Source organism: Mobula birostris, chromosome 5, assembly GCF_030028105.1.
Source record: "Mobula birostris isolate sMobBir1 chromosome 5, sMobBir1.hap1, whole genome shotgun sequence".
NCBI lineage: Eukaryota > Metazoa > Chordata > Chondrichthyes > Myliobatiformes > Myliobatidae > Mobula > Mobula birostris.
This window is the reverse complement of record NC_092374.1, coordinates 86407885-86435499: the sequence shown is the minus strand read 5'-3', so window position 1 is coordinate 86435499 and position 27615 is coordinate 86407885. Positions and strand designations below refer to the sequence as shown.

The 27615-nt window shown below is 46.2% G+C and overlaps 1 protein-coding gene across 3 annotated transcripts in view; it reads left to right on the top strand.

Moving 5' to 3' along the window:
• Positions 1-26348, top strand: part of LOC140197835 (guanine nucleotide-binding protein G(I)/G(S)/G(T) subunit beta-2) — a 154738-nt gene extending 128390 nt beyond the window's left edge. For all 3 annotated transcript variants that reach the window (XM_072258320.1, XM_072258318.1, XM_072258319.1), the window contains 7 exons: positions 3868-3974; positions 7191-7254; positions 9357-9519; positions 10783-10849; positions 13241-13442; positions 16181-16397; positions 19603-26348. In XM_072258320.1, the coding sequence (XP_072114421.1) occupies positions 3868-3974; positions 7191-7254; positions 9357-9519; positions 10783-10849; positions 13241-13442; positions 16181-16397; positions 19603-19709 (927 nt within the window). In that variant the 3' untranslated portion in view covers positions 19710-26348. The remainder of the gene's footprint in view (positions 1-3867; positions 3975-7190; positions 7255-9356; positions 9520-10782; positions 10850-13240; positions 13443-16180; positions 16398-19602) is intronic.
• The last annotated feature ends 1267 nt before the right edge of the window (positions 26349-27615 follow it).

Below are 27615 nucleotides of genomic sequence, written 5' to 3'. Positions count from 1 at the left end.
GGTGATGCAAATTTCAAAGCTTTATAAATACCCTGACTCCTCAAACCTTGTCCCAACAATCAGCAGCTATAGGCTCCTCTAAGCAGCTGCCTCGCACTCTGAAGATGAAAATAAATGATGCCCACAAAGCAGGAGAAGGAGAAGATAGCAAAGCATTTTTAGGTAGCCATTTCTTCAGTTCGTAATGTAATTAAGAAATGGCAGTTAACAGGAATAGTGGAGGTCAAGTTGAGGTCTGGAAGACCAAGAAAACTTTCCAAGAGAGCTGCTTGTAGGATTGCTAGAAAGGCAAATCAAAACCCCTGTTTGACTGCAAAAGACCTTCGGGAAGATTTAGCAGACCCTAGAGTGGTGGTGAACTGTTCTACTGTGCAGCGACACCTGCACAAATATGACCTTCATGGAAGAGTCATCAGAAGAAAACCTTTCCTGCGTCCTCACCACAAAATTCAGCATCAGAAGTTTGCAAAGGAACATCTAAGCAATGCTGATGCATTTTGGAAACACGTCCTGTGGACTGATGAAGTTAAACATAGAACATAGAATAGTACAGCACAGTACAGGCCCTTTGGCCCACAATGTTGTGCCGACCCTCAAACCCTGCCTCCCATATAACCCCTCACCTTAAATTCCTCCATATACTTGTCTAGTAGTCTCTCAAACTTCACTAGTGTATCTGCCTCCACCACTGACTCAGGCACTGCATTCCACACAACAACCACTCTCTGAGTAAAAAACCTTCCTCTAATATCCCCCTTGAACTTCCCACCCCTTACCTTAAAGCCATGTCCTCTTGTATTGAGCAGTGGTGCCCTGGGGAAGAAGTGCTGGCTATCCACTCTATCTATTCCTCTTATTATCTTGTACACCTCTATCAAGTCTCCTCTCATCCTCCTCCTCTCCAAAGAGAACTTTTTGGCCACGATGAGCAAAGGTATGTTTGGAGGGAAAAGGGTGCAGAATTTCATGAAAAGAACACCTCTCCAACTGTTAAACATAGGGCTAGATCGATCATGCTTTGAGCTTGTGTTGCAGCCAGTGGCACAGGGAACATTTCACTGGTAGAGGGAAGAATGAATTCAATTAAATACGAGCAAATTCTGGAAGCAAACATCACACCATCTGTAAAAAAAAAAAAAAGCTGAAGATGAAAAGAGGATGGCTTCTACAACAGGATAATGATCCTAAACACACCTCAAAATCCACAATGGACTACCTCAAGAGGCACAAGCTGAAGGTTTTACCATGGCCCTCAGTCCCCTGACCTAAACATCATCGAGAATCTGTGGATAGTCCTCAAAAGAGCAGTGCATATAAGACGGCCCAAGAAACTCAAAGAACTGGAAGCCTTTTGCAAGGAAGAATGGGCAAAAATCACAAACAAGAATTGAAAGACTCTTAGCTGGCTACAGGAAGCGTTTGCAAGCTGTGATACTTGCCAAAGAAAGTGTTACTAAGTACTGACCATGCAGGGTGCCCAATCTTTTGCTTCGGGCCCTTTTTTTTGTTATTTTGGAACTGTAAAAGATGAAAATAAAAAAGTAATCTTGCTTAAAATATTAAAGAAATGTGTCATCTTTAACTTTATGCCTTTTGGAAATCAGGTCATCTTTTATTCGCTTAGCTATTCATAGTAACAGAAATTTTGACCAAGTGTGCCCAAACTTTTGCATGCCACTGTATTCTTCTACTCTGACTGCCTTCTCTCAGAGCCATACCCAGAATTCTTGTGGTAACATTTCTGAAAGTAACTTGATCACCTTTCATTCTTTAGATCAAGTTCATTCCATCAATCACTAGCAGAATTTCCTGTGAGTTGCTCTTCTACTGCTACATTTTTCTGCAAGGTTGTGGCTAAAGTAGCTTTATTTGTCTTTCTTAGCAATCCTTCTGGTGTGGACAGGGCTCAGAGCAATGGTCCAAGGGGATGAGAAAGGATATCCTCCATAAATAGACTGCGCCCTTGTGCCATCACTATGATGCATCCAAACAAAAACCTGTCTGCTTTCAAGATGGTCGCCCTCCCATTTGATTTCACTTTTCTCTTCTTACTCATATCACTGAATATTTTCAGCTTGTTGGTTTTCATTGGGTCAGGGAATTTCTTTGCTGGTGGGTCTTCCTCTAGTCTCTCATTCTTGAAGTTGCATAACATCGCTCACCAATCCCATATGCCTTCCATCAGGTCGGAGGCAATGTCCTTGGGGGCTGCTTTTGCTGTAGAGATGCTAATGAGGTCCCGCTTCTCTGCAAATGGGTTGACTCATTCATGTATGAGGCTAACCACTGCTGAAACTGCTTCCTCATCTTTCTGGATTCTTGGCTGCTGTAGCTCTGCATGACAAAGCTCTGATTTGTTGCCTTGCACCATCTCCCTTAACTGTCCCAGGAATGCACTGCGGTGCTCAGCTGTTACGTAGTAATGCTTGATAGCTCCAGCATTCAGGCTGTACTGTGATGTGCCTCCAGGAGTCTGTGTGTCTTTGTTCACTGTGGTTTCAATAGCCTGGTCCACAGGGATCTGCCCGAAGGGGTTGTTACTTGACAGCTGCACTGAGAACCGGCCCGTCTTGAAGGCCTCATACACAGAAGGATTCTTCTCTGGGAGGTTTGTCATCTGAGCAAAGTAAGGGGACAGGTACCTGGCATAATTCATCTTATCATCAGCAAAGCACCATGGGATCATGGTTCTTATAGCATGGAGGTACAACTCCCAGTTCCCCTCACAGAAAGCTACCACCACTGCAATGCTATCACATATTTTCTAGCAATAGGGGTGTATACCTTGCCAAAAATCACCATAAGAATTATTCTCCCCAGATGGTACCGGTGGCCCAAATTTGGGGTCCTGGCTCATGGACTACATCTAGTCCATGCCAAACTATTATTCTGCCTAGACCCATCAACCTGCGCTCAGACCATAGTTCTCCATACCCTTCCCTTCCATGTACCTATCCAATTTTTTCTTAAATGTTTAAATCAAACCCACATCCTCCACTTGCGCTGGTGGTTCGTTTCACACATTCTCCACCATCTAATTGAAGAAATTTCCCCTCGGGTTTGCTTAAACATTTTACCTTTCACCTTTAACCCATGTCCTCTAGTTCTAATCTTATCTAACCTCAGTGGCAAAAGCCTGCTTTCATTTACCATATCTATGTCCCTCATAATTTTATCTACCTCTTATCAAATTTCCCCTCATTCTCCTATGGTTCAGAGAATGAAGTCCTAATCTGTTCAACCTTTTCCTATAACTCAGGCCCTCAAGTCCTGCCAACATATTTGTAACCTTTCTCTGAACTCTTTCAATCTTACTGATATTTTTTCTATAGGTAGGTGACCAAAACTATGCACAGTCCTCCAAATTAGGCCTTACCAATACCTTGTACACAGTCTCTAGTGTTTACAGAGAATGGTGTGACAAACAAAAAAAAACAACATCCAGTGAGTGGCAGTTCTGTGGGAGAAAATGCCTTGTGAATGAGAGGTGAGAAGAGAAGGGCCAGGCTGGTACAAACTGACAGGAAGCTGAGAGTTCGGATAACCACACGTTACAACAGCGATGTGCAGAGAAACATCTCTGAACACACAGCACACCAAACCTTGAAGTGGATGTGCTACAGCAGCAGAAGACCACTCTGGTTTCACTGCTGTACCTAATAAAGTGGCCACAGAGTGTATGCCCCTCATGATTTTATATAGCTCTATAATGTCACTCCTCATTCTCCTGTGTTCTCAGCCTGGTCAACTTCTCTCCATAACTCAGTCCCTCGAGTCCTGATAACATACGTAAATCTCCCCTGCAGCACGGTACTCCAGCTGCGGCCTTGCGTTGTGCTGACTTTTGTGTATTTTACCTTGTTGCAGATTACGGCTGCCCTCGACCCGGTTGGGAGAATCCAGATGCGGACACGCCGCACCTTGAGGGGTCACTTGGCCAAGATCTACGCCATGCATTGGGGCACTGACTCCAGGTTCGTACGTTGGCTCACATGTGATAGCATCGTCTTCCCTTTACGCAGTGGCCTTAGCATAAGAAAATTCTGGGACCTTTCGCAGAACCTCTTCCGCGTGGCGTACACAAGCTGGTGACCCAGCATTAGCCTGGGATGCTTTTTAAGGAGAGATAGGTTGGGCTCTGCTTTGGAGTATTAAGTGCAGTTCTTCAGTGTACAGGGGTAGGACACATACCGTGAATGGTGGAGAGCACTGAGGAACAGAGAGACCTTGGTATACAAGGGTAGGGGACACGCTGTGAATGGTGGAGAGTACTAAGGAACGGAGGGACCTCAGTATTCAAGGGGAGGACAAACACCGCGAATAGTGGAGAGATCATGACCCGATGCTGAGGGTCCTTAATTTTGGCATCATCCTGGTAAACATCTGTACTTTCTCCAAATTCATTAAAGGGTATGAGCCAGGAGGAGAAGTTGGAGAAACTTAGGTTGTTTTCTCAGGAGCATTGGAAGCTGAGGGAACATCTAATAGAAGTTTATAAACTTGAAATGCATAGATAGGGTAGACAGAATGTTCCCTAGGATAGAGATCTCAAATACTAGAGGGCAGGCATTTAGGATGAGAGAGGGAAGGTTTTAAAGGAGATGTGCGGGCCGTGTTATCACACAGAGCGTGAATCAACTCAACTTGGGACATTACTCCCAATAGGCCACACCCAAAAAAGGAGTCAAAATCCATCTTCATGTAAAAGATTTGTAGAAAAGATGCAGCATAAGTTGTGTAATAACTTGGAGGAAATTCGGAAGAGCCAATAGTGGAGGAATATTACTGTAACATTGTAATGGTGCATGCATTAATATTGAAGGGGTGAACAGAAGCCTTGCTTTTTATCTCTATTATTACCGCCATGGGGGTATTTATTGATGGCCTACAGTTATGGAGTCCTTTGTGACATGCAACACAATTTTTATGGCTATTTAGTTGAAGCACTTCAGAATCCAAATCAGGTTTAATATCACTGGCATAAGTCATGAAATTTGATGTTTTGTGGCAGCAGTACATTGCAATACATAATAATGAATTACAGAAAGTATGTATATTTTTAAAATTTAAATAGAGTGAAAAGAGATATTTATTTATATTTCAATAGGTAGGTACATTTAATGACAGAGAAATGTATACAATATACATCCTGAAATTCTTTTTCTTCACAAACGTCCATTAAATCAGAGGAGTGCCCCAAAGAATGAATGACAATTAACCGTTAGAACCCAAAGCCCCCCTCCCAGCTCCCCCCCATACACAAGTGGCAACAAGGCAACAACCACCCCCACCAGCAAAAAAAAGCATCGTCGTCCCCTACCGAGCACTCAAGCGTGCAATAAAGCTTCAATTAAGACGCAGACTTGCAGTACCCCAAAGACTACTCATTCATCCAGTAATTTGACATACCACATGCTCTCTCTCTCTCCCTCATAAAAGAAAAGGTGTCCTGTTTCACAGCGAGAGGGGAGACATAACAAACAACTTGCTGATTTATAATCTTAGTCTGTTGCGTCGCTTTTTCCGAGTTTAGCACTCAGAGAGTCGGCCCCAGAATTCAGGTCTCTGGACACAGCCCACAGCAGCTAACCTGCTGCTCCTGATGTTCTGTGTTCTCCCGCGACATCTTAGTCAGGGGCACCAGCCGTGAATCAGCCCATCTCCAGAGCCATGAAAATCCAGCACCTCGGTTACATCTTCCAGGCCGCATCCTTGGGATATCAAAAAGCAGCCAGTCGTGAGGCCCTGAGAGTGGATCCCATTCCCACAAAGAACCGAAGTCAGAGTGTAACTCCAGATCAGGGTCTTCAAAAGAACCTTGAAAAGGGGGGAAAAGAAGATATCAAAGATAGAAATAGAGCTGTTTCTGAAGATGCAAGCAAAGGAGTTGCCGTTTAGCGTTATTATCACTTCACTGATATGTTTGTGTGTGGCAAAGAAAACCTTACTTGCAGCAGCATCAGAGGCACATAGCATCAGATGAGCAACATTCACAAGAAAAACATAAATTATACATTTTTTAACAAGAAAAGTCCATTGTAGGGCAAAATGGTCAGAGTGTTGAAATGACTGTTTACTGGAAAAAGAGGTTTGCAGTGCAGAAAATAATGTAATGGAAAAGGATTTCTCAGGATATCTTTCAAAATGCACACATTCTCTCTGTGTTGTACTGAGGTAGTGATTAGGGTTGTATCGGATGGTTCAAGACCAAATGGTTGAAGGGAAGTAGCTTTCTTGAACCTGGTGGTATGGGACTTCAGGCTTGTGTACCTCTTGCCCAATCTGAACTGCAAGAAGATGGCATGGCCCACAAGATGATATTAAACCTGATTCTGTTCAGAAAATTGAACATAGAGCAGCACAGCACATGAACAGGCCATTCAGCCCACAATGTTGTGCCAAACCAGCTGAAAAGCAAATCAAAAACACCTGAACACTAATCCCTCCTACCTACACCATATCCATATCCCTCCATCTTCCTTACATCCATGTGCCTATCCAAATATCTCTTAAAAGCCTTTAATGCATTTCCCTCTTGCACCATACCAGACAGCGCATTCCAGGCATCCACCACTCTCTGAGTAAAAATAATTAACCCTCACAGCCCCTTGAACCTACCCCCTCTCTCCTCCAATGCATGCCCTCTATTATTAGACATTTCTACCCTGGGAAACAGATACTCTTTGTCCACTCTATCTATGCCTCGCATAATCTTGCCAACTTGTGTTAGATCTTCCCTAAGCCTCTGATGATCCAGAGACAACAACCCAAGCTTATCCAGCCTCTCATAATAGCACATGCCCTCTAAACCAGGCAGCATCCTGGTACACCTCTTCTACACCCTCTCCCTCTGTTCTTGAACCTGCTGGTGTAGGACTTCAGGCTTCTGTACCTCCTTTGTTTAGTTTGCAAGAAGACAGCCATGTTTGCTGCTTGCACTGAATAATTTATTTCAAAAGTACTTAATTGGCTGTGAGCACTGCCTGAAGGCATTGAAGGTACATTATAGTACCTTTTTCTCCTGTCCAGTTGGGAGGGTGGAGAAAGAGGTTTGCAGTGCAGGAGCTGATGTAAAAGCAATGGATTTCTCAAGACCTCATTGGAAATGCACACATTCTGTCTATTGCTGACTTGCTTGATTTTGCTTTCACTGTTTCTGTGATTCATTCTGCTTTGTGTTCATCCCACAGACTGTTAGTAAGCGCCTCCCAGGATGGAAAATTAATTATCTGGGATAGCTACACAACAAATAAGGTAAAATTCTGCAGTATGCCTCCCGTTTGTCCTCTAATCCCGATGCTCTCAGACTGACATTCACAGCCCTCTTCTCAGCTCAGAACGTCCTGTCCGTTGATGGTACCTGACCTGCTGAGTTCCTGAGTGATGCACACAAAAATGCTGGAGGAACTCAGCAGGGTAGGCAGCATCTATGGGAAAGAATAAACGGTAGACGTTTCGGGCCGAGATCCTTCATCGGTACTGGAAAGGAAGGGGGAAGAAGTCAGCCCCTCCAGCATTTTGTGTGTGGCCGTTTTTAAATATTCTGATAAAGCAGATGAGATTTACGTTCCCTCCCTGGGGTGGGGGGTGGGGTGTTGCTGTGAGCTCATGAACTGCGATAAAGGGTCACTTGTTGCTCCTTCACTCTGTGTCACAATGGGACCTTTTTGAATGTTGATATGGTTACTTCCCCCCACCACTGGCAGCACAATGGGATCTCTGTCTCTGTTTTTCTGCAAAAAAAAATGCACGATGCAATGTGATTTAAAAAAAAAATAAATTCACACAATATCTCTTGTGGTAAATAGTGACCTTTGGCCTCCTCACTTGGTCTCCTCTCTGGTCTTCGCAAGATTCAGAGCAGAGGCAAAGTAAAAATGTCACATGAACATCAAAACATCAAAGTCCAAAGTACATTTATTATCAAAGTGCGTGTACATTATACAACCTTCAGATTTGTCTCCTAACAGGCAGCCACAAAACAAAGAAACCCAATACAACCCATTTAAAAAACAGATTGTCAAACACCCAATGTGCAGAGAAAAAAAGCACATCATGCAGACAATACCTGCAAGCAAATAGCGTTTTGAATTGAAGTCAGCAAAGAGAGTCCTATAGTTCAGTGCAGAGCTGGGTCTTGAAGCAGCAATCTGAATGTATGTTCCTTGCCACATACAGTGAAGTGCATCATTTGCATTAACGACGGACACAGTATGACGATTGTGCTGTGGACAGACTGCATATGTCGCCACACTTCTGGCGCCAACATAGCATGCCCACAACACACTAATCCTAACCCCTACGTCTTTTGGAATGTGGGAGGAAACTGGAGCACCCAGAGGAAATCCACACGGTTACAGGGAGAATGTACACAGACAGCAGTAGGACTTGAACCCTGATTGCTGGCACTGTAAAGTGCTGTGCTGACTGCTATGCTACCATGCATTGACCCAAGGATTTATAAACTGACAGACTGTAAAGTGCCAACTCGAATGTTTTGCTTAGAAAGCACAAAAGACTGAAAGTCTGAAATAAAAACAGGAAATATTCACCCTTTGGTCATCATCTGTCGAGAAAGAAACAGTTAATCTGGTTGATATTTTAGTCTGGGTGTCGGGGTGGAGATGCGTCTCTACCAAAGGAGGTATAAAACGCTGCTTCCCTCTGCTATCCTGCAGGTCACCCTTGCGTACTCTTGTAGCACCTGCTTTTAGCCCCTTCCCCCTTTCGTGATCAGGATCACGTGAAGCCTTGGGAAGTAGGTGGTGGATGGTCACATGAGCAGCTGGTGCATATCACAAGTCCTAGTTATGTGACCACTGACACCAGGCAGACAATCTCTGAAGGCGGCAGTGGCAAACCATTTATGAGGCAAAATTTGCCAAAAACAATCATAGTCATGGAAAGACCGCAATCATACAACACAGCACATAACAAATGAACAGACCTTAGGGTAGTTTTATACTCATACAGCACAGAGATACACAAGATGGCAGACACTGGAATCGAAGCTGCAGACCATCTTGCTGGGGAGCTCAGCAGGTTGAGCAGCATCTGTGTTGAGGGTGTGGGGGTGGGAGGAAATGTCAAAGTGTTGGGTCGAGATGCTGCGTGGGGACTGAGAGTGGAGGGGGTAGGTGGCCAGTATAAAGAGGAGATGGAATCAAAGTTCCATTTGATGTATGTTCTGTGGCGTCTGATGGTGTGGAACTTCAGACTTTTGTGCCTCCTGGCCACTGGCATCACCCGGCTAGTGGGTATCTTTGATGGGTGTTGACAGATGGATGTGAATCAAAGCTCTCTCCCAGTCCTCTCTGAACCCGAACCATTCCAATCAACTCGTGTCTTATCCACAGGTTCACGCCATTCCGCTCCGGTCGTCCTGGGTTATGACGTGTGCTTATGCCCCATCTGGTAACTACGTGGCCTGTGGTGGCCTGGACAACATCTGCTCCATCTACAGCCTAAAGACCCGCGAGGGGAACGTGCGAGTGAGCAGGGAGCTCCCAGGTCACACAGGTAAGGCTGGAAGGGGACTAGTGAGGGAGGCCACCAAGAGACCTATGACAATTCTGGAGGAATTACCAGCTTCAGTGTCTGAGACGGGAAGGACTGCGTATGCAACAACTGTTGCCCAGGTGCTTCACTAGTCACAGCTTTATGAGAGAGTGGCAAAGAGAAATTCACTATTGGGAAAAAAACTCATGAAATCTTGGTTAGAGTTTGCCAGAAGACATGTGGGAGATGCTGAAGTCAGCTGGAAGAAGGTTCTATGCTCTGATGAAACCAAAGTTGAGCTTTTTGGCCATTAGACTAAACCCTATGTTTGGCAGAAGCCAAACACCTCACATCAAAAATACACCATCCCGACCGTGAAGCATGGTGGTGTCTGCATCATGCTGTGGGGATGCTTCACTGCACTAGGCCCTAGAAGGCTTGTGAAGGTAGAGGGTAAAATGAGTACAGCAAAATACAGGGAAATCCTGGAGGAAAACCTGGTGCAGTCTGCAAGGGAACTGTGACTTGGGGGAAGATTTGTTCTCCAGCAACACAATGACCCCAAGCTTAAAGCCAAAGCTACACTGGAATGGCTTAAAAACAACAAAGTTAATGTCCTGGAGTGGCAAGTCAGAGTTCAGACTTCAATCCAATTGAGAATTTGTGGCTGGACTTAAAAAGGGCTGTTCACTCATGATATCCATGCAATCTGACAGAGCTTGAGCAGTTTTGTAAAGAGGAATGGGGAAAAAGTGCAGTGTCCAGATGTGCAGAGCTGATAGAGACCTATCCACACAGACTCAAAGCTGTAACTGCTGCCAAAGATGCATCTACTAAATACTAACTTGAAAGGGGGTGAATACTTATGCAATCAATTATTTTGTGTTTTATGTTTGTGAGTAATTTAGATCACTTTGTAGAGGTGTTTTCACTTTGACAGGAAAGTGTATTTTTCTGTTGATGAGTCTCAATAAAAGACAAATTAAATTCACTGTGATTCAATGTTGTAAAACAATAAAACATATTAAATTTCCAAGGGGGGTGAATACTTTTTATAGGCTGTTTGTGTCTAAGACTTCTGCACAATACTGTCTGCTGGCACCAAAGTATGTGCCAACACTTGCGAGCTGGCCAAATGTGTGTTGGTTGTTAACGCAAATGATGCGTTTCACTGTGTGCTTCGATGTATGCATGATAAATCTGCAGTGAGAGAGGAATCATTTTCTTTCCATCGCACAATGGTGATTGCCGCCCTGCTCACCCTCCTTGTCCATTCTCTCATAGGTTATTTGTCTTGCTGCCGTTTCCTGGATGATAACCAGATTGTCACAAGCTCTGGTGATACAACCTGGTGAGTATGCCAGCAACTCGAGGGGGTGGGGGGGGGCAGTGCATTAACATTCTCTCCCTGGACAGAGAGTGACCTGGATTATACGCAAAGCAGAGAGTGGGATCGGTTAAAGCAAGTCATGTTGCAGCATTTAAGGGGAGCCTAGACAAGCATATGAGGGAACAACTGAGGGATAATGCTGATAAATTTGTTTTTTCATTCACTCAAGGGATTTGCGCTTCATGAGCAGAGTCACCATTTAATTACCCATCCCTAGTTATCCAGGTGAAGGTGGAGATCCGCCATCTTGAACCTTTGCAGTACTTGATGTGTGGGATGATAGGGAAAGAATTCTGGGATTTTGACCTTGTGACTGAAGGAATGGCAATATATTTGGGTCCAGTGATCCTGTGTTCCAAAGGTTCTTCAGAAATCAAGAATGAGCCATAAAATCTGTTGGTTATGACTGTTTATTATTAAAAGAACAAAGAACGGACAAGTAAAGGAACAAAGAAGATATGGTTGTCTTATACGAAGAACTGGCTCAGGTTAGACAAAAAGAAAACAGGACATTCTGATGATAAAGAATACCTATGAAATAGCCTGCAGAGAAGCTGCTAGAAAGATGCAGATAAGATAGAGGCATGTAAGAGGCTCTTAGAAAGGTGTATTAGCATGCAGAGAGTGTAGGGATATGCACCATGTGCAGTCAGGATTAGTGAAATTAGGGTCTATTAGCTTAATTATGGTCCTCCCAAGAGTAGGAATGGACATCATTTGTGGCTTTGCCATCTTCAACCACGTGCTGAGAATTACTGTAAAGGCTGAGATAGAGTGGATGTGGTGAGGATGTTTCCAATAGAGGGTGAGCCTAGGGCCAGAGGGCACAACCTCAGAATAGAAGGATGTCTGTTTAGAATAGAGATGAGGAAGAATCTCTTTAGCCAGAGGGTGATGGATCTGTGGAATTCATTGCCACAAAAGGCAGGGAAGCCAGGTTTTTGGGTACATTTAAAGCGGATGTTGGTAGATTCTTGATTAGTGAAGGCGTCAAAGGTTATGGGGAAGAAGGGTTGAGAGGGTGAAAATAAATCAGCCATAATTGAATGGCAGAGTAGACTTGATGGGACAAATAGCCTTATTCTGCACCTAAGGGGCAGTACTGTAGTGTAGTGGTTAGTGTGACATTATTACAGGGTCAGTGCCCCATGTTCAATTCTGCCACAGTCGCTAAGGAGTTTGTACGTCCTCCCCGTGACCGCATAGGTGTCCTCCAGCAACTCCATTCCTGCTGGTTAATAGTTAATTAGTCACATGGGTGTAATTTGGTAGTCTGGGCTTATTGAGCCGGAAGGACCCGTTACCATGCTGTATCTTTAAGTATATTAAATAAAAATAAATGGCTTGTGGTCTATTACAGTTTGTTATATAGAATTTGTTGGGCAGTGGATATAACGGTGTAGTCTTAGGTGTGCTGCAATCTTCTTCACCAGGTATTGGAACACAGAACACTACAGCACGGTGCAGGCCCTTCGGCCCACAATGTTGGCCAACCTTTTAACCTCCAAGATCATCTAACCCCTTCCCTCCCACAAAGCCCTCCATTTTTTTTTTCATCCATGTCCCAATCTAAGAGTTTCTTAAATGTCCTTAAATGTATCTGCCTTTACCACCACTCCTGGCAGTGTATTTCTTGTACGCAGTGCTCTCTGTGTAAAAGAAAAATACCCTGACATCCCTACAATTCTATCCAATCACCTTAAAGTTATGCCTTCTTGTATTGGCCATTTCTTCTTCTTCTACTTGGGCCCTCAGCTCCCAGTGGAGCATAGGCTATTGATTACCTCCCGTCTCCATCATCCAAAGTCGATGGTATGGTTGGAGTTCACCAATGTTTCTGCAATCCAGTGTATCCACTGTGCAGGGGATTGGCCTATACAGCTTCACCAGAGTCCTGTTGGCTGGCCTTACCCATTTTCACCCTCACGATGGGGATGTAAGATTGCATTTTGAGAGCTATTAGTCATTTATGGCCTGGGAAAAAGTCTCTGGCTATCAGCTCGATCTATGCCTCTATCATCTTGTACACCTGTATTGTCACCTCTCACCCTCCAATCGCCTTAAAATTCTGCCCCCCTCTAATAGCCATTTCCACCCTGGAGAAAAAAGGGTGCTGGCTGTCCATTCTATCAATGTCTCTCATCACCTTAGACACCTTATCGTCAGCTCTGATCCCCCTTCATTCCAGAGAGGTAAACCCTAGTAGCTCGCTCATTCTATCTTCATAAGGCATGCTGTCTAATCCAGGCTGCATGCTGGTAAATCTCTGCACCCTCTTTAAAACTTCCACGTCCTTCCGATGTATTGATAAAATGTATTGATCTGTTTGTAAATGTTGTTTCCCCCCCACAGCGCTCTGTGGGATATTGAGACCGGGCAGCAAACAACCACCTTTACGGGCCACAGTGGAGACGTCATGAGCCTCTCCCTCTCCCCGGACTTCAAAACATTTGTGTCAGGTGCCTGTGATGCCTCAGTCAAGCTCTGGGATGTGCGGGACAGCATGTGTCGACAGACCTTCACCGGTCATGAGTCGGACATCAACGCCGTCTGTGTAAGTTTGGCCAGTGGCTACATGTTGGGAGGGGAAGGGCATGGGTTGTCTGCAGGGGAGGGGAAGATGTGCCAGCACAGAGCACCAATGGATGGATCAGAGCGAGGGCAAATGGGACTGGCTTAGATGGGCATCCTGGTTGGCATGCCTTTTAAGCTGTGAGGACTGTTTCTGCAGGTTGCTCTTGTAATTCCTTAACATTCGAGGTACAGTTATTGTCAAAGTATGTATGTAGTATACAACCCTGAGATTCATCTTTTCCAGATAGCCACAAAATAAAGAAAACCATGGAAGCTGTTCAAAGAAAAACATCAACCCCCCCACCACCCCACACACACACACACACACACACACACACACACACAGAAAAAACAAATTGCACAAATGGTAACAAGGACACCATCCCACTCCACCCCCCCGCGCAATAAAAACAAATCACACAGATGGCAACACGAGCGTCAAACCTCAAAACCCTCATGCAGATGGTAACTTCAATTATTAAAGTGTTGATAGAAACGGGAACATATGTCATTTACTGTCCCTGAGGGTTGTCCATCCCTGCGGATTAATAGTGGCTTCTAAGAACTGCACTCAAATACAAGTGATAGTCATGGTTTTGGAGAGAAGTTCTTTTCCTCTGTTGGTAAGGTGTGTCTAATGTTGAAAGTAGAGCGAGTGATGTCAAACACTTCTTCATCACAGCCAGGGCATTGAAAATCTGTCTGCTCTGCTTTCCCCCACCCAGTGAAAGCATTGAATGGACCGAAAATTTCATCCTAACATTGATGTTTTTTTTAAATTAGGTTAGGGTGACAGGATGGAGATGCATCTCTACCAAAGGAGGTATAAGTCAGTCCTTCCCTCCGCTAGCTTACAGGTCACCCTTTGGCAAGGTGTAGCACCTGCTTAGCTGTACATTCAGAAGAAATCACAATGAAACCATAGATATAGGAGATATACTTTGCCCATTGAGTCTTGCCCACCGTTCAATTACAACTGATTTTTTTCCCTTCAACCCCATTCTCCTGTCTTCTCGCCATAACCCCTAACCCTCCTACCAATCAAAAGCCCAGTAATCTCTGCCTTAACTACATCTAATGAATTGGCCTCCACAGCTGTCTGTGGCAACGGAGTCCACAGATTCACCACTCTGGTGGAAGAAATTCCTCCTCATCTCAGTTCTAAAGGGGCATCTCCTTATCCTGAGGCTATGCCCTCGGATCCCAGACTCTGCACGTTCACTCTGTTGAGACTCATCAGGTAGGCTTCAGTGAGATGTGTATGGATTCAGCTGCTCTGGCACAGGGAGGATGTTTCCACCTGGCTGGAGTGGATCTAAAACTGTAAGCACAGTCTCAGAGCGTGCAGAAACCCTTAGGGTTGAGAAGAAGAGAAATTTCTACACCAGGAGAGTGATGTTTTTTTAAAACAGTGGTGAGTGCATGGAGTGCACTGCCAGTGCAGGTGATGGAGGCAGATACATAAGAGAAATTTAAAAGACTTAGAGAGGCATATGGCTGAAAGAAAATGCAGGGCTCTGGGTGGGAAGGCTTAGATTTTTCTTAGAGTAGGTATAAAGGTCGACCCAACATTATGGGCTGAGGAGCCTGTTCTGTGATGTGCAGTTCGATATTTCATATTCCACCACAGAAAGTAGGTAGGTAAGGTTGCAAGATGTCTTTGTAATAGGGAGCGATTTCTAGATACAGAAGCCATCAAGGAGTTTCAGGAGAGAATGGGATCCACAGTTGAAGATCAACCAAGCTGATATTGAGTGGGGGAGTGGGCTGCCAGGGATCAAATTCCCTCCTCCTGCCCCATGTCTACGGAAGGTTACAGCACAAAGGCACTAATGCAGAGTGGTCTTTGCCCTACCCCACTGGTTGAGAGTGATGGCAGTGGACAGAAGGAGGTGAGTAGGAGTGGCGAGGGAAGGGTTCACTTGTTGCCTTGCTGCAGATACCACAGTTGACACGACTGTAGACGCCAGAAATCTGAAATTAAAACGAAAGATCGGGAGTGCTCAGCAGGACTTGCAGCATCTGTGGAGAGAAAAAAATGGGAGTAATCCGTCAGAGCAGGGAAAGGTAGAAAGTAACAAATGAAATGCTGGAGGAAGCCAGTGGGTCAGACTGCATCTGTGAGGGAAAAATGTGGATTCCTGACATTTCAGGCCAAGACAAGACCTTCATCTAGTTGGACGACGGAAGTGTCTTGGCCTGAAATGTCAACTGACCATCTCCCCCGCAAAAAAAACACACGTTGCCTGAACCACTGGATTCCTCCAGCATTTTGCCCGTTGCTCCAGATTCTAGCATCTCTTGTCTTGCATGTGAACAAGATGGAAAGCACATCAGCAGAGAAGAGGAGGAAGTGGTGGGTGGACAAGATGAAGGGAGTATCTTTGATAGGGTGAGACTACAGGGGTTAATGCGGCAATCCACTTGAGAAGGTGTAACCAGTCATCTATTAACAAGTATCTGTCTGTCTCTCTCTCTCTCTCTCTCTCTCACCCCCCCACATTCCCAACCCCTCCATCTGCCCTCTCCCCACACCGACACACCACTCCCTCCCTCTGTTAACCCCATCTCCCTCCCTCTAATCCCCCCCACACTCTGAACTCCCCCGACACCCCCTACTCTCAATAACCCTCCCTCCCTCCCTCTGATCCCACCTTTCTCTGCCTCCCACCCCATCTTCCCATCTTTCTGTCCTCCCCCTCCCCCTTTGCTCTTCAGTTCTTCCCCAATGGGAATGCCTTTGCCACAGGGTCGGATGACGCCACCTGCCGGCTGTTCGACCTGCGGGCTGACCAGGAACTGATGATGTACTCCCACGACAACATCATCTGCGGCATTACATCCGTGGCCTTCTCCAAGAGTGGCCGCCTCCTGCTGGCTGGATACGATGATTTCAACTGCAACATCTGGGACTCCATGAAGGGCGACCGTGCCGGTAAGTCTTCAGCCTTCAGCATGGACCCCAGGCCCTGCCAAGGCTCCCGAGTACCAGTTAACATAATGACCCCTAATTCCTTTTTGTCTGTATGTGGTCATTATCTGTCCATTCTCAGCACACTCACCTACCTATGATACTGTGCCAAAGTTTTAGGCACCCTAGCTATATTTATAGGTATGTGCCTAAGACTTTTGCACAGTATCGTATCTAAGAGCTTCTTGAGCGCCATATCATACCTGCCTCCGCCACCACCCCTGGGAGTGCATTCCAGGCACCCACCACTTTCTGTGTAGGGAAAAAAAACACCTGCCCTGCTCATCTTTATTTTGAGGTACAGCTTCAAACTTCTTTAAACATTAACCTCCATTCATCTTGTGTCTCCTTTAAACATACCCCCTTTCACCTTAAATGTGCGCCTTCTTGTAGTAGATATTTTTACGTTCAGTACAGATGCAAAATAAATGTTTCATATATCATGCAGACTTTTATATTGATGTTAACATCAATAAAAACCCCTCAATCTCAGCTTGTAAAAGAAAAAATATTCCCCCAGCATCAGTTACTGTTTCCAGGCAGTAATGCTGTCTGGTGAAATTGTGCGCTAACTATGCCATACTTTCAAACTCAACCAGTAAGGAAGGGTGGATTGTGTTGAATTCTCAGCCCCCCCCCCCCAACCCCCATATCCCTCAGACTTGTCGTCGGATGAATTTCTGAATTCCTAAAATGGTTACTGTAATCCATGGCACATTGGGAATCATAGTGGTGATTTCAATATGGCAGTCATTGAAGCCACAGCAAAGGTACCTGACTCCTGAGGATAGATTCTCCAGTTAGAGTGCTATGCATAAGGGTAGGCTGCACATCCGGACTCGGTGACATGAAACAGTACTGCTTCAGGCCGAGGTTGAGGCATCAGGGGTCATTGAAACAACCCCGTTAATGCCATTCTCCTCAAGAATAGTGCAGACACCTTGACACACGAATGAGAGAGGAACAGCAAAATGCTGCTCCATAGCACCACTTACCAGCTGGACTCTACAACATGATGAGTTTGTGAAGCCCATTCTCAGATGCACCCAACTGACCATAAGACAGAGTAGAATCAGGCTATTTGGCCCATTGAGTGTGCTCTGCCATTTGGTCATGGCTGATTTATTATCCTTCCCGACCCCATTCTCCTGCCTTCTCCCCATGACTTTGGAAGCCGTTATTAATCTGGAACCTGTTAACCTCTGCTTTAGATACAGTGGATTCCGGTTAATTGGGACACATCAGGACCAATTGGTCCAATTAAGCGGCTGCCCCAACTACTCCAAGTTTCATGGAAATGGTTAAAAAAAGTATATTAAAAAAAGACAAACTACTTTTAATTGAGTAACAAACCATGTATTTAAATGAAATACAGAACAAATTAGAACATTATCAATACTGCTACATTACTATAAAACTACTTACTAGTTCCTAATAGTTATTGATGGAGGAATTCAAAAGTGTAAGCTGCCAAGTTCTTTTGACAGTAAATGAACAAAATCAGCACAGACACCTACTGTACACAATGGACTGCCGTCACACAATGCTTTCGATGATTGCATCTTCCAGATCTTCATTTTCATTGTAACATTCAAGATCATTGCTGATACTTTCAAATTCTTAGTAGTTCTTAACTTGTTTGAAGTGGTGAAATCAGCTCATTTTCACTCCTGGCCGTTTCTGGTATCTCCAAGCCTGAATGCTTGAAATCACAGTGAGCAAAACAGTTCTGAATAGTCTTAATACTTACTTCTCGCTAACTATCAGTGACAAAAATCACTGCATTTTTGAACATAAACCCACGCAATTGATGCTATTTAAGAACTATTTGCCTTAAGCATGGTGTAGGATTTAATGGCCACACAAGTACACACGACTGACACTATTTAGAAACTACTCAGCGACTTTCTTCTGCCCCAATTAAATGGCATAATGTCCCAAATAAATGAAGGAAATCCCTGCTATTTTCTTGATAAGTTTTTGAGTTGTCCCAAATAAGTAGCTGCCCTGATTAACCGATGGCCCAATTAACCAGAATCCACTGTATATCAAATAACTTGGCTTCCAGAGGAAGTCCATAAGGCCAGAATTACAATCTAGGCAAGATTTTTGTTTCCAGACCATCCTAGATACTTTTCAAAAGGCTTTAATTCCCAGCTTTTCCCACTATAGTTTGGAGGGGTCAGTGTGAGAGAGAACCTTTTATTCTGAGGCTGTGCCCTCGGATCCTAGACACATCCACTGGTGGAGATATCCACTCCATGTCCACGCTATGCAAGCCTTTCAGTATCAATGAGATTCAACAAAGGGAGCATGTTTTGCCTGGGTGGGGTGAATCTAGAGCGGGGGTCACGGTCCCACCATGTATAGAGAGACCTGTAGGACTGAGATGTGGAATTTCTTCAATGGGAGGGCAGTGACGCTGTGGAACTCCCTACCACAGGAGGCAGTAGAGGCAGGGGATGCAAAAATTTCCACATCCACTCTCTCCAGGTTTCCCCAATCACTTTATTACTTTCATATTTTTAAACCCTGTAGTGGCCTCTCTAATGTCAGTACAGGTCTGCCAGTGGCACCAAGAGTATTTGCACAGAATCAGGCTAATTTGATTTACATTTCCCTCCCACCCCCCCCCCCCACTCCCCATCACCTTCCTCTCTCCCCTCATCCCACCCTCTCTCCCCTGTCCAACTCTCCCTCCTGTCCTGTCCCGCTCTCTCCCCCTCCCGTCCTGCTCTCTCTCCCTCCCGTCCCACTCTGTCATCCACCCCCCTGTCCCGTCCCACTCTCACCACTCCCCCTTCCCGTCCCCCCCTCCCTCCCTTGCCTTCCCCTCCCTCCCTTGCCTTCCCCTCCCTTTCTTGCCTTCCCCTCCCTCTCTTGCCTTCCCCTCCCTCTCTTGCCTTCCCCTCCCTCTCTTGCCTTCCCCTCCCTCCCTTGCCTTCCCCTCCCTCCCTTGCTCTCCTCTCCCTCCCTCCCTCTCCTCCCTCCCTCCCTCTCCCTCTCCCTCCCTCCCTCCCTCTCCCTCTCCCTCCCTCCCTCCCTCTCCCTCTCCCTCCCTCTCCCTCTCCCTCTCCCTCCCTCCCTCCCTCTCCCTCCCTCCCTCCCTCCCTCTCCCTCTCCCTCCCTCCCTCTCCCTCTCCCTCCCTCCGAACCCTTCTCTCTACAGGAGTCCTGGCTGGTCACGACAACAGAGTGAGTTGCCTGGGGGTGACGGATGATGGAATGGCTGTAGCAACAGGATCTTGGGACAGCTTCTTAAAAATTTGGAACTAACGCTGATGTGAAATGCCGTCCCAGTGTAAAAAAACACACACACACATACCACACGCATCTTTCCTAGAGTTGAAACCTATCACCCTCCTTCTCTCCCCCTCCCTTGAAGAATTAACCTGGTTTGGATTGGGGAGGAGGTGGTCGATGTATCTGCAGTAGAACAGATACTGGAAAATACATAATCACACCGATAATCGCCCCGATTCCCAGTGTTCTCTGTTGAAGGTGAAGTTTTGCTTGTCTGTTTAAAACATCGAAAAATACTTTTAAAAAAATTCCATCAGTTTGTGTATAGAGTGCCCAGAAGCAAGATTGAAATTAATTCTTTTTTTCCTAAGAAATTTGACGTGAGAGCTGTTGATTTAATTATTGTTGTTGGACTTAATTCATTATGTTTGCGTTTAGTTTGTGTGTGAGTGCATGTCTGGCATTGAGTCTCTGCCTGTTGGTGTGGGTGTGTGTCCATGTGTATGAGTGCAGAAGTTTCCCTTATCAGAATACAGTTACTAAAATATTTCTCACTTAGAGGCACCCCTCATCCTTTGAGCACTATTGATGCCCGGCTTAACTTTGGGAGCTGGTGGTGAGCCTTAATGTTCACCCCGCGTCACTGTGCTTTCTCCCCCTTGCTGCCAGGCTTTCTCCCTGCACTGAGCACTGTGACCGTCAGCTAAATCCAAGGGATGGGCCTACGGTTGAGTAATTCAAGAACCCTCCCTAGTGGGAGGGGACACTCTGTTGTGTGGGTGCTCCTATACTCTGATGCAGTTAGTGAAAACAGAAGCGAGTCTTTCTGTCGTGGTGGTGTGGTGGGGGTGTCTTGGTTGACTGAATGTGCAGAGTGTAAGGCAATGGAGATGACTTTTCCTCCTTGAGGTGCCTTCTCTATTCCCTTGCATCCAGGGAGAGCCACCAATGTTCCCTCTAATTTTTAGTAGTGTGCGCAAATTTTTTTCCTGTGACAAAAGTACGTGCGCACTGAATGCACGCATGGCACTGTTTATGTAGGTTTACAAAATATTTGACATAAAACTGCACAGAATAACAAAATAACATACATATTTAAGTCACTCAGTTATTTTTTCTCTCTCCTGTCTTTGGCATTTACCCATTCTTTGTAAACTCTATCTAGACTAATAGAACTTCCATCCAATTGATAGCTTTTGATTCTCATTAACATATCCAAATGACATTCACCTAAATGGTTTCTCAGCTTGTTTTTGAGTTGATTCATTAGGCTAAAACCTCGCTCACAGTCCGCACTAGATGCAAGAAAGGTTCCCCCGATGTCCATCAACTGTGCAAGGTGGCAAAACTGTTCATTTTGAAGTACAAATGCCACCATTTGAGCAAAGTCCATGCAGCCATGATGCAGCTGTACAAACCGGAAAAGGAAAAGTGGGGTGACGTAAATTAGTGACGTGCATTGTGGTATTTGAAAAACCAACTAATTAGTTAACAGAAATATTTAGCTAAAAGATTATTTTCAATAAGTATAATGATTAATTACTACATTATCTTAGGTAACTAACCTTTCGTGTGCACATTAATTTCCTTTGTGTGCTGGTTGAGAAACATGTGCGCGCATGCAGACATGCACAGCTTAGAGGGAACATAGAGAGCCACTGCCTCCCAGCTCCAGAGATCTGAGTTCAATCCCCCACCTTTGCCAGTGTGCGTGCATGTGTATGCCTGTGTCTGTGTGAAGTCAGCACATTCTCCCTGTGACCATGTGGGTTTCCCCCAGTGCTCCAATTCCCTCCCACATCCCAGCAGCATATGGGGTTGGTGGGTTAATCAGACGTGTGTGGGTGAGGGGTGGAATCTGGGGAGATTAACACAGGCGAGGGTAGGATCGGTGTAACTGGGTGGTGGGTGATCAACACAGATTCTGTAGGCCAAAGGGCCTGTGCCTGTGCTGTCCCTTTCCTCCTCTGAGCCAGCGTTAAGAGGGTGTACCATGTAGTGAGACAGACTGTCCTGTCCTCTCCCTCCCACTGCAGCATGACTGTCTTGCGTCAGCATCCCCGGAATCAGGGAGAGACCTCCATTCTGAAAGGCTTAAGTCTGTATTGTGGCTCTCTTTGTGTCTGGGGTTGGAATCTGAGCGTCATGTACACTTCTGGATGCTGTTTACTGCACTCCGACCCTTGCCTGTCACCCGCATGCTCATACAGAGGATAGTAAAGCTATGTCCCTTCCTTGCGGAGTCTTCGTCTGATCATCACACCGTGGTGTAGATGGTGAGCTGTAGCCGTTCCACACTGCCTGCGCCTGCTCGTATGGGCAGAACCTGCACTATTGCTGTCCCAGCTCTCTCATCCTCACTGTAGCCCTGCCCCTGGCTCCACAGACTGGCCATAGTCCATGTTAAGCTTCCCTCTTCTGCATCCCAAGCGTGGGGAAACTCTGCTCTGGCTTCTGGAGGACCTGTCCACTTGGAACTGATCACGTTTGGCAGTGGAGTGCTGTGTATCTGTCTGTCACAGTGTGAGTCTGCGTGTGTGTACGTGTGCATGGAGAGGGTGCGGGGATCCTGGTTAGAGAACTGAGATAAAGTGTTGGAGCACCCACTCACATCGCTGCACGGAGCAGTTCCACCCTTCCTTTGGTCTCAGCCTGAAACCTGAAGCTACCAGTGAGTGACTCGTAGGGACTGGAATCTGACCCCAACACCACTACCCTCCTGCCCACTGTAGCGACCTCCCATCTGCTGGGTTTGTTGTTTGTTCTCTCTCTCTCTCTCTCTCTCTCTCTCACTCTCACACTCTCTCTCTCACTCTCACACTCTCTCTCTCACTCTCACACTCTCTCACTCTCACACTCACTCTCTCACACTCTCTCACTCACTCTCACTGACTCTCATTCTCTCACACACTTTCTCTCACTGTCTCTGTCTTATTCATTCTCTCTCTCTCTCACATACACACACTTGCAAACACTCACTCATACTTTCCTCTCTCTCTCTCTCTCTCTCTCTCTCTCTCTCTCTCTCTCATATACACACACACACTTGCAAACACTCACTCATATTCTCCCTCTATCTCACCCTCTTTCCCCCATCTCTCTCTTTCCCTCCCAACCAGTAACAGGGAGGGTGGGGATGTTGTCAGCTGGTCTTCCTCCAGTGCCCCAGTGTGTGGAGAGTACACTTAGTGTCCTGACCCCACTGGACTGGTGCACTGCATAGTTGTTCACTGCTGCTGAGTGTGTGCTCACCATTGCACTAAATGTGTTCACTTGTGAAAGTGGACCCTTACATGGTGACTCCCACCTTGCGAGGGAGTCCCGTCCACACTGTCTGCACTGGGTAAGAGGTTAGAGATTTGCATTGATTATGAAAGTCCCCCTTTGACCTGAGTACTAAGATCACTGATGAAACAAACCTTAAGCATTTTTTGGTAACTTGTACACCCAGCAAGTATTAGAATAATTGAAAGTAATTACATATCTTGTTGAATCATCAAAAATTCTGCTTTTGTGCCATATTTTGTATTGTGTTCTCTCTCGAAACCTTGTTTTTTCCCTCCACATATGGCCATAACATAGAAACTAGCTTTTGTTCATGTGACAGTGCCAAGAATAATAAAGCTGGGTGCTCGGTCTCTGTGCCAACCACGTGTGTTGCTGTGTCCACCAGAGACCCATGGTGGACACCAGCCAGTAAGTCCAGCCCAAGTAAGCTGCTGGCCCATCTGGATATGCCAGTAGTGTATTCTGGCAGAAAGCAGCCCCTCCTTCCATACCCAAATCTGTAGGGCGAGTTGGGGAGGGGGGGTGGTTCTACGCAGTGGAGTGAAGCAGCGTGGTCCCCGTCTGTGGTAGGTCACCTGGCCCCTGCCCATCCAGTCTCCCACCGCAGGGACCAGTGCATAAGAGAAACCCTAGAGTTAACGATCAGCAAGTTTGCCAATCTCAGCCCTGGAAACGATTGATGAAGATGCATCAATGTACACAAAATGCCAGAGGAATTCAGCAGGTTAGGCAGCATCTGTGGAGCGAAATGGGCAGTCAGCGTCTTGGGTTGAGACCCTTCATCGTCAGCTGTCCATTTCATACTTGGCAGTGGTTGGTTGTCAAATGGCCTCTTTTCCCCTTTACCTGCTTACCCCTTCCCCCTTCCTCTTACCTGCTAAGCAAACAGAAGTGATCATTTAGAGGTTATTGTGTGAGAAGTAATTAGCATTTAGCGAGGGGAGGGATAGAAGGAAGTTTCCCTCGCATCTAAAGAAGAGGTCACATCTTGTAACGTGACAGATGTTTTCTGACCCTGAGTGTGAGCATCTGTGACATGCTGTGCCTCGGATTGATGGCCTGTTCCCTACCTCGTAATCTCCCTCTCTGGGCAAGCATTAATACCTGCCTTCCTCCAGCATTGCACCAAGCCTTCCCTGCTTTTTTTTTGGAGCTTCCCAAGTTCCAACCTGCAATCAAATATCTGACAGCAGAGGGGAGGAAACTGCTCCTGAATCATTGAATGCAGGTCTTCAGGCTCTTCGATGGTTGTAATGAGAAGAGGGCATGTCACCACATGGTGAGAGTCCTTGGTGATGGATGAAACGTCGCCTTTTGAAGATGTCCTTAGTGGTGGAGAGGGTTGTGCCTGTGATGGAGTTGTCCGAGTCTCCAGCCCTCTGCAGCCTCTTTGGAGAGTTGTGTCAGTCTAGTGGTCTGGTTGATGTTCTGCTGGTGACCCCACCACCATTGTTGACAGATTCTCTGAGTGCTGTCGGGCACAGTGTAAAGGAGCAGAGTTGGTGACCCTTCTCCTAAATGTCAGCAGTGAGGACTCCTAAAGGTTGCACCATTGAGTGTCCAGAAGGGTTGTGGTCGCTGCGTCCAGGACCAAGTCGGTCACCCAGCCTCAAGCTGAGTGGTGCCAACAAAACCCCACCTGAGCCGTATCACCGGGGGGGGGGGGGGGGGAGTGCCATCCCGCTAACACCATTGAGCCCCCCCCCCCCCAATGCTGCGGTGATAACTAGTAGACCGGAGCAATAACGAGCCGGAGGGTTACCACTTCCATAATCCACCTAGTAGAACCATGGGGAACATCACCTCTTCTCTTCCAACCCCACCCTCTTTCCTTGCAGACCTTTCTTTGGGGAGAAGGTTGTGGTCTCAGACGTCCCTATGAACGTGCGTTGAGAGTGGAGTTTTGTTCTCAGTGCGGTCCTTGTTCTTGGGATGTCTCATGCACTCAGAGGGTTGGTGAGAGTGTGAAACAGGCTGCGGGGGTCAATTGTAATACTTCAGAGAAGTTTGGGTAGGTACATGGATGAGAGAGGTCTGGAGGCTATGATGCTGGTAGATGAGATGAGGTGCAGACTAGATGGGCAGAAGGGCCTGTTTCTCTACGGTCTAACTTTATGTATGCAGCTGATAGGTTAACTGATGGTATAAGTGCAAGGAAGCTTTGTCCTCACTGTGGGGGGGGGGAGATATACGTCCTCACCTCCCCTCCCCCCCCCCCCCCCCCCCCCAAGCCCAGGACTATGCAGAAGCTGGGAGAGGATCAGTGCCTCTTCCCCGCATGGCTGGGAATGTGTGTCCTGGTTACATGTTGGTATGGTGCGTTGTCTCCCACCTCGAGAGATCTGGGTTTAGTCCCGACCTCCAGCGCGTCTCGAATGTCTGTGAGCGCAGTTTCCTCCACGTCACGATGACGTGTGAGGTTGCTGGGTTTACTGCCTCCCACTCACAGCGCCCTTTCCTTTCGTGAGTGGGAATATGCTAGAAATGGAGTTGATAGTAATGTGTAACTGGGGCGGGTCAGCATGGACAGGTGTGGGCCGAAGGGCCTGTTTCTGTGCTGTCTCCTCTCCTCTGAACCAGAGTTAAGGGAGGGGGTGCACCGTGTAGTTAAACTGCCCTCTTCTCCCCACTGCGTGTGTGAGTGTCTCACCTCGCCATCCCCAGAATCAGGAAGAGAGAGACCTCTGTCCCGAGGGTAACCCACCAAGCTTGATAGGGAAGCTGCTGCTGCTTTTTCCCCACTGCTGGGAGAGATTTAATCCTACACGGCTGGGAGGCTGGAATGTGTCACCAAAAAAAATCTGCAGATGCTGGAAATCCAAAGCAACACACACAAAATGTTGGAGGAACTCAGCAAATCGGGCAACATCTATGGTCAACGTTTTGGGCCGAGACCCTTCTTCAGGACAGAGAAGAGACTCTTTCCCACAGATGCTGCCTGGCCTGCTGCGTTCCTCCGGCATTTTGAGGCTGGAATGTGTGTCCCAGGTTACAAGCTGAGAAGGCTGAGTGGGTGGAGCCGCTGTCTGCAGCCACCAGAGAAGTGCGAGAGAGGGAGAATGGGAATGGAAAGCTGCTAATAGACTTCATCTTAGTGGACCCAAGTGACTCCAGTATTTTAAATCAGCCCTAACAGGGTTTACCAAACATCCCCTTCACTGCGTCTCCTGTACCTCCGTCCTCCCCTCGAGGCGACACCCACACACCAGTTTACAATTGGAACTCCCTCCTGTGCCTGTATAACCACGTGCAGACTCTTCTGCCTCAGGCAAGCTATTTGTGTTTCAAACGGAAGATAATGTTTAAGAAAACAAAATTTTTAAAAATGTCTGCTATTGTTGCTCACTTTTACTTTGTGTGTATATATTATATATATTGAAACAACCTCTGCGTAGTGTGGTAACACATTATAATGGGGAAATATCTATGTTGTGTAACAAGATACGAACCGCGCATTTATAAAAAAAAATTCCTACATTTGTTTTTAGAGATTGTATTTATCTGTATCTGATTTTAACTTGTTTTAGTGAGATTGCGTTGTAACTAAGACGAAAACTTTAAAAAAAAGTAGATGTTCTGATTTTTTTTGACATTATTGGGGAGGGAGGGAGGGAAAATTGGAATCGGTTTATTCTTACTAGATTACTGATCTCAAGTTTTTAAAAGGTAAAAGTAATTAAAAAAACAAACTTTCCTAATTCTGCGCATTCCATCTTTTCTGGGACTGACAGGGTTTTTTATTTTAAAATCAACAAGCTTCTCCAACGTTCTGGTGAAGCAGTTAGATATATATATAATATATATATATGATTTTTCCATTGTTTTTGCATCATTTCCACAATGACAAAACGGGGAAAAGGAAGTTTGAATTTTTCACTCTAGACTTTGATTGGAATAAAACGACATTCTGTGTTCTGTATCTCTGCCTGTCTCTCTATCTCTGTCTCCCTCTCTTTCACTCATTTGGCTGGAGGTGGAAACTTTGGTTGTGCCCCTGGTTTCTCTCCCTTCCCCTGCACTCTCCCCCTCTCTCACCCTCCTTCCTCTCCCCTTCCCCCTCTCTCACCCCTTCCCCTCTCTCACCCCTCCTCTCCCCTTCCCCCTCTCCCTCCCACTCCTCCCCTTCCCCTTCTTCTCTCCCTCTCTCTCCCCTACCCACTCTCCTCTGCTTCTCACCCTTCTCCTCCCCTTACCCCCCCCTCCTCCTCCCTCTCCCTCGTGACATTGTGTGTTTCCTCTGGGTGCTTTAGTTTCCTCCCACACTCCAAAGACGTACATGTCTCTAGGTTAATTAATTATGAGGATAACTTGATTCACTACAGTTCAATGATGGACAAGTAAAAATGAGTGAATTATCCCCTTTGGTTCAAGAGCCTGATGGTTGAAGGACAATAACTGTTCCTGAACCTGGTGGTGTGAGTTCTGAGGCTCCTGTTTCACCTTCCCAATGACAGCGTATGGACTGTTGTGAATTCCTCCCCTCCCCCCCCCCCCCGGTGTGTGGATAAGGGGTAGAATTTGGGGGGAGAGTTGACAGAAGTGTGGGGAGAATGGGTAAGAGGGACAAATTAGTTCCAGAGATGGTTCTGTCCAGCACAGATTCTTCTTGTGCCTTTAGCTCACAGTGTAGCATAGATGAATGTTGGCTTCC